Raw genomic sequence first — 17,483 nt, 5'->3', positions numbered from 1 at the left:
TGGCAAGTCATTCTGGTCTTTTGTGGTTGGCATCACAAAGTCCCACCTGCCGTGCTGTGATTTTTCGATCCATATTTTACCGGAGTGGAAATCCAATGAAAACCACGGAAGGCCAGACTGACTTGCTATATGTCTTGCACGTGGCCAAAGTCTGGCTCGCTTCCCAGGATACAGTGCCTTGCAAAAGTATTCGGCCCCCTTGAATCTTGCAACCTTTCGCCACATTTCAGGCTTCAAACATAAAGATATGAAATTTAATTTTTTTGTCAAGAATCAACAACAAGTGGGACACAATCGTGAAGTGGAACAACATTTATTGGATAATTTAAACTTTTTTAACAAATAAAAAACTGAAAAGTGGGGCGTGCAATATTATTCGGTCCCTTTACTTTCAGTGCAGCAAACTCACTCCAGAAGTTCAGTGAGAATCTCTGAATGATCCAATGTTGTCCTAAATGACCGATGATGATAAATAGAATCCACCTGTGTGTAATCAAGTCTCCGTATAAATGCACCTGCTCTGTGATAGTCTCAGGGTTCTGTTTAAAGTGCAGACAGCATTATGAAAACCAAGGAACACACCAGGCATGTCCGAGATACTGTTGTGGAGAAGTTTAAAGCCGGATTTGGATACAAAAAGATTTCCCAAGCTTTAAACATCTCAAGGAGCACTGTGCAAGCCATCATATTGAAATGGAAGGAGCATCAGACCACTGCAAATCTACCAAGACCCGGCCGTCCTTCCAAACTTTCTTCTCAAACAAGGAGAAAACTGATCAGAGATGCAGCCAAGAGGCCCATGATCACTCTGGATGAACTGCAGAGATCTACAGCTGCGGTGGGAGAGTCTGTCCATAGGACAACAATCAGTCGTACACTGCACAAATCTGGCCTTTATGGAAGAGTGGCAAGAAGAAAGCCATTCCTCAAAGATATCCATAAAAAGTCTCATTTAAAGTTTGCCACAAGCCACCTGGGAGACACACCAAACATGTGGAAGAAGGTGCTCTGGTCAGATGAAACAAAAATTGAACGTTTTGGCCACAATGCAAAACGATATGTTTGGCGTAAAAGCAACACAGCTCATCACCCTGAACACACCATCCCCACTGTCAAACATGGTGGTGGCAGCATCATGGTTTGGGCCTGCTTTTCTTCAGCAGGGACAGGGAAGATGGTTAAAATTGACGGGAAGATGGATGCAGCCAAATACAGGAACATTCTGGAAGAAAACCTGTTGGTATCTGCACAAGACCTGAGACTGGGACGGAGATTTATCTTCCAACAGGACAATGATCCAAAACATAAAGCCAAATCTACAATGGAATGGTTCAAAAATAAACGTATCCAGGTGTTAGAATGGCCAAGTCAAAGTCCAGACCTGAATCCAATCGAGAATCTGTGGAAAGAGCTGAAGACTGCTGTTCACAAACACTCTCCATCCAACCTCACTGAGCTCGAGCTGTTTTGCAAGGAAGAATGGGCAAGAATGTCAGTCTCTCGATGTGCAAAACCGATAGAAACATACCCCAAGCGACTTGCAGCTGTAATTGGAGCAAAAGGTGGCGCTACAAAGTATTAACGCAAGGGGGCCGGATAATATTGCACGCCCCACTTTTCAGTTTTTTATTTGTTAAAAAAGTTTAAATTATCCAATAAATTTTGTTCCACTTCACGATTGTGTCCCACTTGTTGTTGATTCTTGACAAAAAATTAAAATTTTATATCTTTATGTTTGAAGCCTGAAATGTGGCGAAAGGTTGCAAGGTTCAAGGGGGCCGAATACTTTTGCAAGGCACTGTAACTTCAACCCAAAGTGGCTGATTTCCTGTCTACTCTTCACAAACGCACACACACACACACACACCTCCAAGTTTCATATTGCTAAGTGAAAACGTGAAATCCCTGAAACTGGCATTTTATTTGGTCAAAAGACCAATAAATACCTGTTTTTGTGACCCCCGTCTAGTGCCAAAGAGGATCAGGCGTCTTCTCTGAGCCCAGATTTGGAGCACATCAAGTTCTTCTCTTTCTCCCTCATTGACGGTTACGTTTCACTGGTCATGGACACAGACACACAAAGAGAGTAAGTGTAATGAAGGAAACGCAAAAAGACAGTATGTCATTGAACTCAAGGCGCTAGGCCAAATCTGGCCAAATTACTTTTGCTTAGCAATAGGGCTGTCCCGACTAGTCGACATTGTCGACGTCATCGATGACGTAAATGCGTCGACGGGCAAAACATACCGTCGACGGGTAATGACAGGTTAAAAAAAAGTACGTGCGGATAAAGTTTAGAATGGCGGGCGCTTGCGATACAAGCGGTTGTTACTGGCACCCCCAAGGGGGGCGCTGTTATTTCAATGTGACCGGAGTTGTCAGATTGAGTGGGCAAGCAAGTGAGAGAGAGGGAGCGAGATCGGTAAGTTGGAAAAGTGCGCGAGTAGCGCCTAGTTGAGTGGTTGCGTCCCTCACGTTTTTGTTTTGGTCAATAAAAGTATCCATAAAGAGCCATCCGACGCCTCTCGGTGTTTTTATGCACGCCGCCGCCTTCCTGTGGAGGAAATCTGAGGAACCCGGACGAACCGACGACAACGAGCCAAGTGAATCGCCGGTTCACTCCTCACTATGGCGAGGAGTTGAAAACACTTTACCAAAAAGGGCTGAATTGGTAACGCGTGAAAGCGGCATAAAGCCAAAAAAGCGGACCAGAATAGCCAGAGCCTGGAATTATTTCAAGGAAAATACGGAGGGTGCTCTTTGCTAAGCTGAGCTCGCATACCACGGTAGCACGTCGGCTATGAACGAACACTTGAAGCGCCGTCACCCAAGTGCAATTTTCGAAGACAACAAGCTAGCGGATTGTAAGTCTATACAACTTTCTAACGATTTTTTAAAAATGGAAGTTGCCTTTATGTGCGTCGTATCAACGTGCATTTTTATTTAATAAAATGATTAATACATATATAATTATATATTTTTTTTCCAAATTATTAAATTTATTAGGATCATGGAAGCTCCCACTTGGGGAAAATAATGGCGGAAAATACTCAAGTGACATGAAGTTCCGCTCTGAGACCCCCAATTTAGCCAACTTTGAAAATTATCCGATATGCATGTGTGATACATCATTGGAAAGCTTAAAATCTCAATTTTCTGGAGGAATAAAAATGTTGAACTGGAGGGCATTTTTTAAAAATAAAATGTTTTTTAAACAGCAAAACCCCATCCGGAGGCGAGAGCACGCGAGAGCAGAATTACAGACGCCATGACTTTAACGAGATATTATCGAGTGCTTACCTTGTTTTGATCCAAAAACTCCATGTAGCATGTATCACTGAGTGTCAAGACACAGCTGTGAATGGCCACAGCTGGATTTTTGGGGGATTTTATGGGTGAAACATGGTAATTTAACAGGGGTCGCGATGCAGAAATCGCAGACATCAAGGAGTGGTCGAGAGTTTCTTTACAATATATTTAACCTTTTAAAGTTTTTTTTCAAATTTTTTTTGTTTGGGTCGATTATTTATCATCTAAAATATCGGAGAAAATGCGACAGTAACAAAAAAAATACCATTAAGCTATAGTTATGAGGTAGATATCCGTGACTTTTTTATAGACGCCATTTTTTTCATTGTGACATAATTTGTTTAAAAGTTTAAAATATGCGAGTGAATAATTTTTTTAAGTCGTTTTTTTTTTTTTTTTTAAACGAAATATGAGACATCAATTAATGATTCTAAGCTAAAAACGACAGACATTTTGAATAATAAATATAATTAATTACCTTCGTTTTACGGCTGGGTTGAAATAAAAGCGGTTGCGCGACGTCTGTAAACGGGGGTTTTCAGGGTAAAACGGACAAATTAAAAATAGTTCGGGGGCTTCGTGCACCATGAATCTGCTATGGCAGCATATAGACATGTTGTTGTATCAAACACAAGGTTGTTTTGGCTTCAAATACAGCAGTTTCTTTTAAAGAGGAGTGCAAGAGCAGAAACTGCTTTTTCAGTCTTGTCTGTGTTTTCCGCCATCCTGTATATACATAATAAAAATATATATGGAAACATCACTGGCCTGCTTACTCTAATCCATGACTGCACTAATGTTAGTTACTTAATATTATGAAGTATTACATATAGTAGTATACTACAAAATTAATACTATATATTTAATTTTTGTTACTGTGGATATGTGTGCCTTTCATTCAAAATAATTGTGGTAATATTTCAGTGTGCCCTCTACTTGATCTATTTTCAGGTTAAAACAAACGAAAGTTGAACAGTTTTTCCCATCCCCCAAAAATGCGGAATGCACACCAGAAAAAGCATCTGAACTCACAAAAATTATTCTGAAAACGGTTGTCCGGGACATTGCAATTCATTTTAACATTTAGAACAATATACCACAATGACATACCACAAAAAGAGTAAGAATTGTTTTGACTCCTGTTAAAGAGGTGAAGTCCGTGTTTCCATTGACATTTTTTTGCACTAGTTAATGCCCGCAGCATTTGACCTCATTGTTTGTGATTTATTATTGGTACTGTATTTATGATATTTATTTATGCGTTAATAAAGAATTTAGGTGTTCCAAAATGCTTTTTGTGAATTAATAAGCTTGAACAAAAATTTCATTATTAAAGTAGTAAAAAAATATATATATATTAGATTAGTCGACTAATCGTAAAAATAGTCGGCTGACTAATCGGGAGGAAATTAGTCGTTTGGGACAGCCCTACTTAGCAAGCATTCGAGCACATTCCTCGGCCAAGTTTACACTTTACCTCTCCAAAATTAATCATATCAAAGATAGAAAACAGGAGCTTTCTAGGCAGATTATTCATATATGTATCCAAAGGTATATACAGTATATTAAAGGTTAAACCTTTCTCTAGTGTTGGGAGCCAACGTGGCTGTAATGAGAGAATACAGCATAAGACTGTACCTGACGTGCAACAATGGGCAAAGTGCGAATCAGTGTGACAAATTGAGTGGATTTTTTTTTTCAAGGACATTCATTCAACCTCAAAGACGAGGACTCTGGTTTAAAGGTTGGATGTTCATTGAAAAACATTTTTTTTAAACTCATTCCCTGCCAATGACAGTGATCGGCGTCTAATCCATTTCGACTGTGAGGCAGCCAGTCGAAATGGATTGGACACACACCGCTTTCACAGCACTCATGTCAAAATATGTCACTCTATATGTCCTGTATGAATGAACTAAAATGTGCCTGCCAGGCAGAACAACCTCAAGGGCCAGGTTGGACACCTGGTGCCTGCCAGGGAGAACAACCTCAAGGGCCAGGTTGGACACCTGTTTATCCCATTGTTAACTGGTGCACATGGTTTGAGAGTAGATGTTTGAAGATTATCCTTGTTTATACTTGTCTTTTGGGTTCATTTGAGATCAAATTGTTTTTAATATTTGTGAAAACGTGCATTTAAATTTAGGTTTGCAGAAGGCTGAGAGTTGTTAGTTGGTTGATCTCCAAATAGTTTTTAATGTCCACCAAACATGTTCAGATTCCCTGCCGACCTCCTCTTCACAAGCTCCTCTGGAGAACTATGGAGGATGGTGCGCATCGGCGGACAACCGTTAGGCTTCGGTGAGCAACTGTTTTCTCGTTTCAGCCATCCTTTGTAGAAGGGCTTCAAAATTTTTGGTTTGGTTTCAGACGAATGCGGCATCGTAGCGCAGATATCCCAGCCTCTGGCTGACCACGACATCTCCGCCTATTACATCAGCACCTTCAGCTTTGACCATGCTCTGGTGAGTGAATGCCGTTACATCACCAGGAAGCCTATCCTACTTTAATGTGTCTTGAAAAGCAAATTGGCTACTACTTTGTCATCTGGCAGTACACCGCTCGTGTTTCTGCAGAACTGATTCAACAGCAGAAGACCGGCAGATTGAAATGTACAAAAACATGAGCTAAAATTAACTGTTAGAATAACAACAAACAAAAGTTGTTTAGCTTAATAGTAGATTCTGAATTGATTAACCCTCTGGTGCATAGTGGCCACTTCAGTGGACAGCTACTGAAACGTACCTCTGTCTTTAATGCATTTGTTTCTATTGTTCAACTGCAGAGCAACCATGCTCTATTGAGGTTGACTCAGTGGTTAGTTGGTGTAACTGCAAGTCAATATTGCCTGAATCCAAAATAGCCAACAACCTGCTACATGTGTCGACTACAATACTTGCTTCTGTCAATACTTCTATGACCGAAGAGCTACAGTGGTTAAAAAAAAAATAGATATATATATAATGATATACAGTAAGATCCTGATGCCGACCGAAAATGATTACTGTTTATAAAAATGCGTAGAGGAAACCCCGAAAAGTGACCTGCGTTGTACCCCCAGTCAAAGAGGCGAGCGATCAGTTTTTTTCTGCCTGTCAAAACTGTTGCCACTTCCAGGATCACCACTTTTATGCACAAGCAGCCTGGTTGCGGCTACCAGCCACCCAACGCCACAACCTATGCTTCTATTTGTTATTTTCCAAGTGGTGAGAGCGCAACTGAGCATCGATTGTAACATCCCAAGTAATGATGTCAGGCTTCCGTTGTTTTTTTTAAAGACTTATTCAATCACAACACGGCGCCTGCACGTAAAAGCAGAGCGTACGCTCCCTTCCACTCTCGCTCCTGTGTGATGCGTTTAATTGCGATCACGAAAAAAACTGTGATCACAAAATAATGACAGTCTAGAAGTAGTAGTAATTTAGAAATTTTCCGTGGGCTAGGAATGAGTTTCCTTTTTCAGAGATAAACCACGCGGGCCATGACGTAACGCATGAGGCTTCTCCTTTTTACGCATGCGTAGTTTGTGCAAATGCAGGCGTACCTTGCAGAAGCGGGGGGGCCTTAAACGCACCTTAAACGACGTGTGGACAGGTATAAAAAATAGACGGCAAAATACCCTGGAGAAAATTAATTGTCATAGTGTAGTCATTTCATTTATATCGGACATTATTATCAAGTAGTATGTCATGTATCAGCCTATGGTGAATCTACTTAATTAGTTGCGCACTCCCCACAGTACACGTTTTTGTTGACAAATATTTTCCTGGGCTAAATTTTGTTCCATGTAATCATATTTTGTACTTTGGATGATTCAAATGAGCTATTGAGAAGTATCTTGGAATTGGAGGTGGAGTGCAGCCTTCTTCACAAGATGAGGATTTCCCAAATGTACAATTCAAGGTAATGCTTGGCAATGTCGTGTACATAGTTATGACATCAAGAATCAAGAAAGATGCACATTAAGTTACAATTTTAATACATTTTTACAAAAATATGGGCCCTATGGAATTATTTTGCTTAGGGCCCCCAAATGGCCAGGACCGGCCCTGTTTACACACATGTGTCTTGGTTAACAGTCATGATAAAACCAACGGCCTGACTCCAGGTCAGAGCAAGCACACAACTTACAGCCCCAAGTAGCAATGGCTAAAATTACATAAAATAAAACAAATCGGGAATATGACTCATACACCGCATTTGTTCCTATATAAGTCGCTTTTAAAGTGGCCATTATTTAATACTTAAAGGGACAAAGAAATAGACCTGGTTTGGATGTTTGTCAGAGATAAAAATGGGGAATGGAAAATTGTTTGTATGCATGAGCAATTTTAGCCGTTAGTGTGTTTTGTTTTTTTCTCTACTACGCATTTCGGTGATGCAATTTCCCTTGTCAGTCACAACAATTGCAAAATGTGTGAATGTGACAGAGCCAAGATTACAGGAAACGGGTGCTGTTTATTTTTACAGTGTAGTAGGCTAATTTTGGCATCATTAGCAGGCCATAATAAACAATGATGACGCTCCCTCTTTTCCACCCACATGGAACTCTTTGCAGTTTCTGGTCTGCCCCAATGGCCGAGGTTAAGGGAAGTTAGGGTTGTCCCTCACTGAGTGCTCGCCCTTCATTCGAAAAAAGAAGTAATAAAAAAAGCATGAGTCAAGCTTTTCTAGTTTTCGTATTTGACTATATCTGGGCAGTGACTACTGAAGGCATTACTCAAAAGTATTTTTTTAAATTCCACTGAAATTAAGAGTGAATTGGAATTTCCACTTTGACCTTCTGGCCTGTTGGAGTAATTTCCTCAACCTTCAGTTTTCGCTACCAAGTTGACATTTTGTGGCAAGGCAAGGCAAGGCAAGGCAAGGCAAATTTATTTATATAGCACAATTCAACACAAGGCAATTCAAAGTGCATTACATCACATAAAGACCATAAAAATCACATTTAAATCAACACAACGTAAAAACCAAGACAAAAGATCGCATTTAATCACAGAATAAAAATAAATAAATAAAAATAAAACAAAAATAAAAATAAAGCAAAAACTACTACTACTAATAATCATTGAAATCAGCAATGGAGATAAGCACAAGAGGAATAGAAGGCAGGTAGATTGAAATATATAGACAGTTATGGATACGCAGTGCTAAACAAAAGCGTTTTTAGCCCTGATTTAAAGGAGCTAACAGTTTGAGCATACTTCAGACGTTCGGGTAACTTGTTCCAGAGGTGAGGAGCATAATAACTAAATGCTGCCTCACCCTGCTTGGTTCTTGTTGTTGGAATATGCAGAAGACCCGTTCCAGACGACCTTAGGGGTCTAGATGTCTCATAGGAATCTAAAAAGTCAAGCATGTATTTTGGTCCAAGGCCATTAAGTGTTTTGTAGACGAGCAGTAGTATTTTATAGTCTATCCTTTGACTCACTGGAAGCCAGTGTAGCGATTTCAAAACCGGCTTCCTTGTATTTGTGAGGACTTGTGACCCTAAAATGTCTTCAAAGGGGCCGTTTACATGGTGACACCGAGACGCAGCGATTGTGTTGCGGAATGGCCTCGCCTTTACATGGTGACAGCGAAAAGGGAAGGCGAAGACGCAAACTTTTGATTCCGGCCTCCAAAGCGGATCGATTCAATTGTGGGGCTTGCACCGCAACCATATAAATGGAACGCTCTCGTGCCGATGACGTCAGCACTCGCACACGTCACTTTGGGCATGCCCAAAACAACAAAAATGCTGGAACGTCGGCTTAATTTATCTATTTCTAATTAAATAATATTTTTATTTAAATATATTTAATATTCACATTTTTGTGCCTTTTGGAGCAAAAGAAAAAAATCCGTGGACGCCATTGCTTCAAGTGGGCAGGTATGTTGCCTTCCGGGCTGAGGAGGATGTTGTCAAGGAAGTGCATCATTGGCTGTCGCCTCGTAAAACTGCGCTGCTCCCTAGGGACTTGAATGAGTACTGCATTGTTTTCACGTGGAATTGCGGCATCGTTCGAATGGAGACGGAAGGAACCATGTCTATCCTAACAAGAAATTTCACTTATTCTTGGAACGTCATCATGTAAACTGCCCCATATATTAACAGTTTCAAATCAAGTTGACAAAAGCAGCATAGGATTTCAAATGCGTTGACATATCAATTTAGGTTCTGAAGCCAGGGTTATGGTTAAAGACAGGGTTTGGTTCTCACAAATGGGTTTAAAGCCATAGTTTTTGTTTCTAAAAAGGGTTATGATTTCACAGTAGGGTTTGACGACAGAGTTAGTGTTTCAAATACGGGTTAGGATTTGCAAGCCAGGTTTCGGATTTTAAACCAGGCTTATCTGGCTAAGTAGGGTTTCAAATGTGGGTGTCAAGCATGACGTGGCGTTTGTAGATATTATGGAAAGTTGAATTGTCAAGACAAAAACTAAGGAGTATCTTTAAATCAAGCCAGTATCAAGCTTGTACATGGTATCCTGCTTCGCCCAAATGGAGCCGTTTGTGGTAAAGATTTGTTAAACAATTTGTCGAATAATCGATTACTTATTAAATATGAAATTAAGTTGATAATCAATGATTCACTGCTTGGAGATCTCATTTCACTTGAAACTATCCAAGTTTCTGAAAATAGTCACTGATTTGATTAATTTGAACTGTTTTTAATAGTCCTAATGATTTAATATGACATTTATGTGACATTTTTCTTTTTTTCTATTTCTTAATAGTGTCTTGCTGATTTTCGTGTGATGTTAAGTAAGCCAATATGCAAAATTTCATTTATCGCACGGTAAATGAAAGTGAAGGCGGTAATTTTCCTGCTGCGATTTATCACCTCATGTGCGTGCGTGCGCAAGCGTGCAGCACATGTGCGGCGGACATGCTGTTAAAACTTCGGCTTCCTTGTTACCAACAGCGCAATATGCTGTGATGAGGATTCACTGACTTCTGGGTATGTTCGTTTTACACATTTGAACCTAGCCTAAGGCTACGTTCATACTACAGGTCTTAATGCATGAATCCGATTTTTTCGTGTTTTTCCGACTCGAGTGAGGCATTAACTTGACAGTCTGAACTTGACAAGTCGCATAGAAGTGGACCGTTTCAAATCCGATCTGGGTCACTTTCGTATGTGGTCTAAATCCGATCTGGGCCATGTTTCCAGAATGTCGCTGGCGGTCTGAACTGTCAAGTCTCCCGAATCGGAATTCATGCAGCAATGACATCAGCAAAGCGAAAGCGGTAGGCAGGACAGGAGCAATGTAGCTGTGCATTAGCTTGTAGCTTAAACTCTTCTTTCATGCACGAAGCGGGCTTGAACACGGTCATAAAAAAATTAATGAAGAAAAGGATACGCCTGACAATTTTCGATTTTAATTCCATGCGCCGAATGAGCAATATTTCAGTATTGCTTACATGGTTGAGACGGGGCAAATTGACACACCCACGTCATGTCACGCACACAAGTCGAGGCTTATGTGCGTGCGTGTATGCACTAGAGCTGGGCGGTAAACCGAAAATTTACCGTCACCGAAATTCTTCACGATGACCGACGTAATTTTGACCATGTCGGTAAATTCGGTAAATTAATAAAACAAGAAAATAGTCTTTTCATCCCGCTTTGACTCTGTGTTGTTCGTCTATGCGCATTCCCCTTTAAGAAAGCAGTGAATGTACTTACGTAGGGAGTCACGTGATCATCAGGAAGCCAATCAAACAGAAGCCCGGTAAGCTAACGCTAGCAGCTAATGCTACAAGCAAAACGTGATGGAGTGTGGCTTAAGGGAGGTTCGCCAAACTTTCACCCGACATTTAATAGACTCTTGGTGGCATCCAGACGGGCTTTCACCAGCTGTCCTCCCTTGTTCTCACAATTTCCGGAGATGGTGCTTTCAGTGCTTTCTACCGGTAGCCAGGCCACAGGCTAACGCTAGCCGCTAACGCTAGCGGCCGCTAGCGGCTAACGCTACAAATGAACGTGATGGAGTCGGATAGCGGCTCTAACCTTGTCGAAACGGCTGAATTTAATGAGTGGATTGGGCATGGACTGCATCTAGCAATTACTATGTCGCGTTATTTTGTATCTGACTGTGTGTGATTTCTCTGATAGCTTTTGTGATGGTAAAGCATTCAGCATGGCACAAATGGCCCCAGCTATTTTTCTGTATGTGTTTAATTCTGTGTCATTATTGCTATCATAAAATCTTAAGTGTTTCATTTGCAGAAGATCAATATAGCTTTAATAGGTGTCTGTCTGTCTGTCTGTCTGTCTGTTTGGGGGTTCATGTATGTGTGCATTTATTAAAAAATGCACTGGGGGGGGGGGGACCCTGAAACCATAAAGTAAACACTTGTATTGAATAATTATGTCACAGCAGCCATTAACAATAAATTGTCTTTTTGAAGTGTACTGTTCGAGCTGCAAGTCATTTGTGTTACAATGACATGTTTGCACAGGCATATCGATTTTGACAATGTACATTGTTCAAGCCATACACTCTGTTATAAATGCTCATACTTGAATTCTTATTGTTTACAATTCATTTGTATAAACCTAATGTCTAGACTGCATGTACATTTGTTAAATATATCAAATTGAATGCTGGTAACTAAATCAACAAGAAACTGTTCATCTGTATTTCATGCATTGATTCAGATTTTCAAATTATATAACAGTCCGCTTGGACGACTTTATCGTCATTTATCGTTATCGAGATAAATCTGCTCCATTTATCGTGATACATGTTTAAGGCCATATCGCCCACCCCTAGTATGCACTCTATCAGTCCATATAAACTTTGATTAAAGGACTAAAAGGGGATAATTAATGTCTGTTATTTGTGTCATCTTTTTTGGAAATCAAAATATGATCACCCTGGAATGACATACAGCTAGCATGTAGGGTTGCCACCTTTCAGAAATAGAAATAAGGGACGTCCCCCTCATGCCCAAAGCCTTACGGGCGGAAAAAATGGGGCATACCCAAAACTCCTAAAATGCATAGAAATGTATCTATTTTTAGATGAGAAAACTGTATTGTGCACTATGTGGGCATGGCAGTTTCCTTGCAGCAGACTGTTTTGTTTTTTTTCTGCAGGTTAGTGAAAACGAAGTTGTGAAAATCGTAATTAACATTTGTTTTGTCAGCACTGAATCCAGTCACGTGACCCATTGACAAGCCAAATTTCTTAAGGGAATGTTCCAGGAGAGCTACAATTACAGCAGCTGACTCGTCAGCATTCTCTATGAAGTCCAGCATTTTGTTGGTGACCCCAGACTCTGGACTGAAGTACTGGACCTCTTCCTGCTCAATTTATTCAAGGCATCGGTCTGTATGGAGAATGGGATGGGTGAAGTTAAGATCTTGAGCACATCACCCACTGCCTTTGGACCCAGGACTTGTTTCAATAGTGCCTCTTGCTTTGTTCTCCCCAAAGTCATTTTCTTCACCATTTTGGAATCACATAAAAATCTTCTGATTGAGCATGTGTCCACAGTCAGCACTATTGTGGCTCTGGCCACGTTTTACTGTGTGCTATACCTGTGTCACCTCAGCTGCAGTAATTTAGAGGGTAGGAGTGGGATGATTTCAAATCATTGCTTTAATTTTGGTATCACTATTAATCAATCAATAGATAGTATATTCGCAGTAGGACTATTTATTTAGTGTTTATTTGCTGTTAATCTATTAAGAATAATTCCAAATGAGAAGCATTAGTTAGCATAACAAAATAAGATGTTCTTTATGGGTACATAAATTCATTCCATAATGATTGATAATACATGCATGTTAAAAAAAAAAAAAATCAACATTCCTGAAAATAATCAACCATAGTAGCAACTGAATTAGCCTTGCTATACTCCTATCAATGCAAGATGTACAGTACGAAGGTAAATATAAATATAGCCTATATGTTATCCATATACAAGAGCATAATAACATGCCAAATCAAGCTCAGGGGATGTTTCAGGTACAAAGAATTGTGATGAAGGCTCTTTTGGGATCTTATATTCCGTTTGTGGAGGTCCCCTGGCTGCAGCATGCTGTTTTACACCTCCGTGAGACACTGCAAACTTTCCTGCCTGCCTTGCAGTTCGCTTTATAATTATCATCAGTGACTCTGTCGAGCCACCCACTCCAGTCTATTTTTTGGAGACGTTTCCTCTTTTGAGAATGAGGTGGGGTGTCCAAGAGCGTCTGCAGTTTAAGACATCTTTGTCTTGAAACCGCGCGGGGCGGTGCACTGAGCAGAGCGAGCGAGGTAATTAGGCAACAAACCCGGAAGTGGAGCGCAGTGCAGGGCAGACAGCAGCGGACGCAGGCAGATAACTATCTTGCTGTCTTTAATATCTCCTGCCCTTTTTTTTTCATTATTGTTGGCTCAGTTTTCACTCATGAGCGCAGGTGTGTACTTGTGTGTGACAGACGAGCATGGGCTGGGCGCTCCGCCGGCCGCCCCTCCCCGCCGCCGGTCGCGCGGGGCCGCTCCATGGGACAATTGTGAAATACGGAATAAACTGCATTCCGTATTGGTTCAATACAGAACGCAACTTTTAATTCCCAATTACGGGACGATTCCGTATTTCAAGGGACGGGTGGCAAGCCTACTAGCATGTGTAATTTGTTGATGCTTCTGCACATGCGGTTACTTTGCTGAGCGCATCTCGGACTGCGAATTAGGGCGTATGCGTGATACTTGAATGGGCTCCATGGACAAAGGCAGTCTGAACGGGCACGCCAAAAAAACAGACATGACAAAAAATTGGATTTGTGCATATAAGACCTGCAGTATGAACCTCTAGCCTTAGTGAAGCCAATTTTTTGTTACTGCTACTTAATTAATCTATTTTTTTCTGTTGTTTTTGAAGTGCAATTGTTTGTGTTACTACAACATTATACCTCTGTGCCTAAATGCTTAAGTTATTGAAGTGAAATTTTATCTTTCCTTGAAAAAGACATTTTATTTATTCTGTGTTTCTTTGCGGTATTGATATTGTTGTCTTTTACTTAAAAGAGGCATGATCTATTGTTTTTCGTTGGGATTTCTTAAAAAGTATTTTTTTAATTTAAGAGCAAACGTTTATTGCGTTTAAATGGCTGTACTTAATATTACTTAGTATTATTAATATACACAGTATTCTTACCTGTGTTATTATAAATTGGTTTTTTAAAAAATGGGGGGGGGGGGCGCAATAATATCGCATATCGCAATAATTTATGAGAATTTATCGCCCGCTAAAATTTGTTATTGCGACAGCCCTAATGTAAAGCATTTTAGATTACCTAGTGTTAAATTGTGCTTTTCAAATAAATTTGCTATGCCTTTATTTCTATTGTTCCCCCGAATTATCTTTTGAGTTTCTTCAAAACTAAACATTTGCAAACTAGTGACTGTATCGTCATCAAATGATGTTTCTAGTCTGTCAATTTAAAAGAATTTCCCCCATTTGAACACATTCAGACATTTGGAATACGTGAATAAGTAATAATGCTTGGTTGCTGGCCTATTTCATTGTGTTTTGTTTTAGGTCCCTGAAGAAGACATCACGAGCGTGAGCGACATGCTCCACAAGCAGCGGACGGACCCGACCAGCGGCTGAGCACTCTATGCGTGCGTTTGACGCCACAACCAATTCCTGCTCAAGGATTTCTTCCCATGGCAACTTTTTCTCAAGGTTTTGTTATGTTTTGTTTTGTTTTAAATTGATGCGGACCTCTTCAAAAATGTAGCTAACATACTAAAAGTACGAGGTTCGGCGTCTTTTTATTTTTTATTAGGTCAGTATTTTGTAAGGAAAAAACACACTAGCAGGTCTGTAACTCTTGATTAATTTGCACAAACTTATGTTACCTTGGACACTTTATGGGCGACATTTTGTACTTGCTCAAGTGTTTAATGTGAATAAAATGAATGGAAACTTGAAAAATAGAAGTGGATTTGTCATTTTTGGGAAAAGGGGGGAAAAAAAATCTAAAATTCCCAGGAAATCCTTGGAAAAAAATGAAGCAAGAGAAAACCTTTTTTCTTCATGAAACAAATACCAAAATATTTGAAAAGAATTTTTTTTAAAAAAGTGATAGACAAATATGTGTGTATATATATATATACATATATATATGTATATATAATGTGTGTGTGTGTGTGTGTGTGTGTGTGTGTGTGTGTGTGTGTGTGTGTGTGTGTGTGTGTGTGTGTGTGTGTGTGTATATATGTATTTATTAGGGCTGTCAAACGATTAAAATTTTTAATCGAATTAATTACAGCTTAAAAATTAATTAATCGTAATTAATCGCAATTTAAACCATCATTAATATTAACATTCTCTTAAAGCGATCCATGGATTGAAAGACTTGTAGTTCTTAAAAGATAAATGTTAGTACAAGTTATAGAAATTTTATATTCAAAACCCTCTTAATGTTTTCGTTTTATTAAAATTTGTAAAATTTTCAATCAAAAAATAAACTGGTAGCTGGCCATTGTTGATGTCAATAATTACACCATGCTCACTCATTGTGCTGAATCCAATAAAATCAATTGGGCCCAAGCGCCAGCAGAGGGCGCCAAACACCAAAAAACAAGTAACAAGCGGACATTACACTGCTGTCATTTTAATCTGTTTGAGCAGGGCATGTGCGTTAATTGCGTCAAATATTTTAACGTGATTAATTTAAAAAATTAATTACTGCCCGTTAACGCGACAATTTTGACAGTCCTAATGTACACACACACACACATATATTTATATACATACACAGTACTTATGTACCGTATGTTGAATGTATATTTCCGTCTTGTCTTCTTTCCATTCCAACAATAATTTACAGAAAAATATGGCATATTTTATAGATGGTTTCAATTGCGATTAATTATGATAATAATTATAATAATAAGCTGTAATTAACTCGATTAAAATTTTTCATCGTTTGACAGCCCTAATATATATATATATATATATATATATATATATAAAACTTTCAAGGCAGAACAAATATGAAAGGTGTATTACCAATATTAAAATATTACAAAGTAAATAATATGCATAATAGACATGAAATATTGAGGAAAATAATTACAAAAAGAAGAAATATTGTAGAAAAACATTAGGAAATAATACTGTTATTGACAAACAAAACTCAAAATGATAAGTCAGTACAAATACATAAAGGATAAATTCTCAGAAAATTCGAGTGTAATTTAATAAACGAATACAAATAAATCATTTTGTCCATCTGTGTTGTAGTGTGTTGCTTTCTGTATGTTTTAGTCCCGGCAAAGTGGGGGAAAAAACATTAATTTGACAAAACCCTACCAAACTTGAATAATCAAAAAAGTTTCCAGTTCTTGCATTTTTTTCAAAAAATGATATTCAAACATAAAGGATGCATTGAGTGACAATCAATTAAATTACAACTATTGAGATTGTCCCCAGAAATGGAAAATATTTCTGTATCAGTGTGTTGCATCATGGCTTACGCCTGTGAAAATGATTCATTTTTCAACGTTGAGTCGATCACAACTGGAGTCTCCCAAGACAACGCAGAAGTGTAGTTGAGATCAATTCAATGCCTGGAGAATTATGGGTTACTTTAGATCTTTTTTTACTTAACTGCAAGTCACAGTTTGCAGTGACACATCACCTCTGATAAAACGAGCTTACTGCAGCTGACATTGTTACTCACTTTCTGTTCGTCATTTTGACCGCTTAATGGTGCAACTGGAATGTGCCATTACACGCTACAATCCTCGGAACCAACAGATGCTTCACCTTTGCTTCCCCCAATAAAGTAGAATGGAAATTGAAAGCATGAATACAACTAGAGTACATCTATAACAAATAAAAAAGATCTTTTGTAAAACTCTTACAGCAAAACAATCCAACGTGAAAATAAACACACGATAAGGAAAAAGCAAAATAAAAAAATTATGAAGAAAAAAAAACGTTAAATGAAAAGACTTTTTTTGGGGGGGACAAAGCTACTTTTTAGACAAAATTTTTAAAAATATATACAGAAAAAAATGGAAATGTTTCAGACAACTACAAAAATGTGTAAAACTATACAGGTAAATATATAATTAAAATCGCACACGAAAAAACATGTCAAATTTCAAAAATATTTAGTTAGAATGAAAACAGAAAATTCAGGAAAGAGGAAATGATACAAAATGTGAGCCAACAATGCA

The 17,483-nt window shown here is 39.0% G+C and overlaps 1 protein-coding gene across 2 annotated transcripts in view; it reads left to right on the top strand.

Annotated features, from left to right (window-relative positions):
* castor1 (cytosolic arginine sensor for mTORC1 subunit 1) overlaps positions 1–15,405 on the top strand; it is a 29,087-nt gene extending 13,682 nt beyond the window's left edge. The window contains exons 6-9 of one of the 2 annotated variants that reach the window (XM_057832587.1): positions 1,970–2,086; positions 5,528–5,610; positions 5,680–5,774; positions 14,830–15,405. In XM_057832587.1, coding sequence (XP_057688570.1) covers positions 1,970–2,086; positions 5,528–5,610; positions 5,680–5,774; positions 14,830–14,901 — 367 coding nt within the window. In that variant the 3' untranslated portion in view covers positions 14,902–15,405. The remainder of the gene's footprint in view (positions 1–1,969; positions 2,087–5,527; positions 5,611–5,679; positions 5,775–14,829) is intronic. The other variant, XM_057832588.1, reaches the window with a different exon arrangement.
* Positions 15,406–17,483: the final 2,078 nt, after the last annotated feature.

Source organism: Corythoichthys intestinalis, chromosome 3 (genome assembly GCF_030265065.1).
Source record: "Corythoichthys intestinalis isolate RoL2023-P3 chromosome 3, ASM3026506v1, whole genome shotgun sequence".
NCBI classification, from domain to species: domain Eukaryota; kingdom Metazoa; phylum Chordata; class Actinopteri; order Syngnathiformes; family Syngnathidae; genus Corythoichthys; species Corythoichthys intestinalis.
The sequence above is the reverse complement of the archived record's forward strand: the minus strand, read 5'-3'. Positions and strand labels throughout refer to the sequence as shown.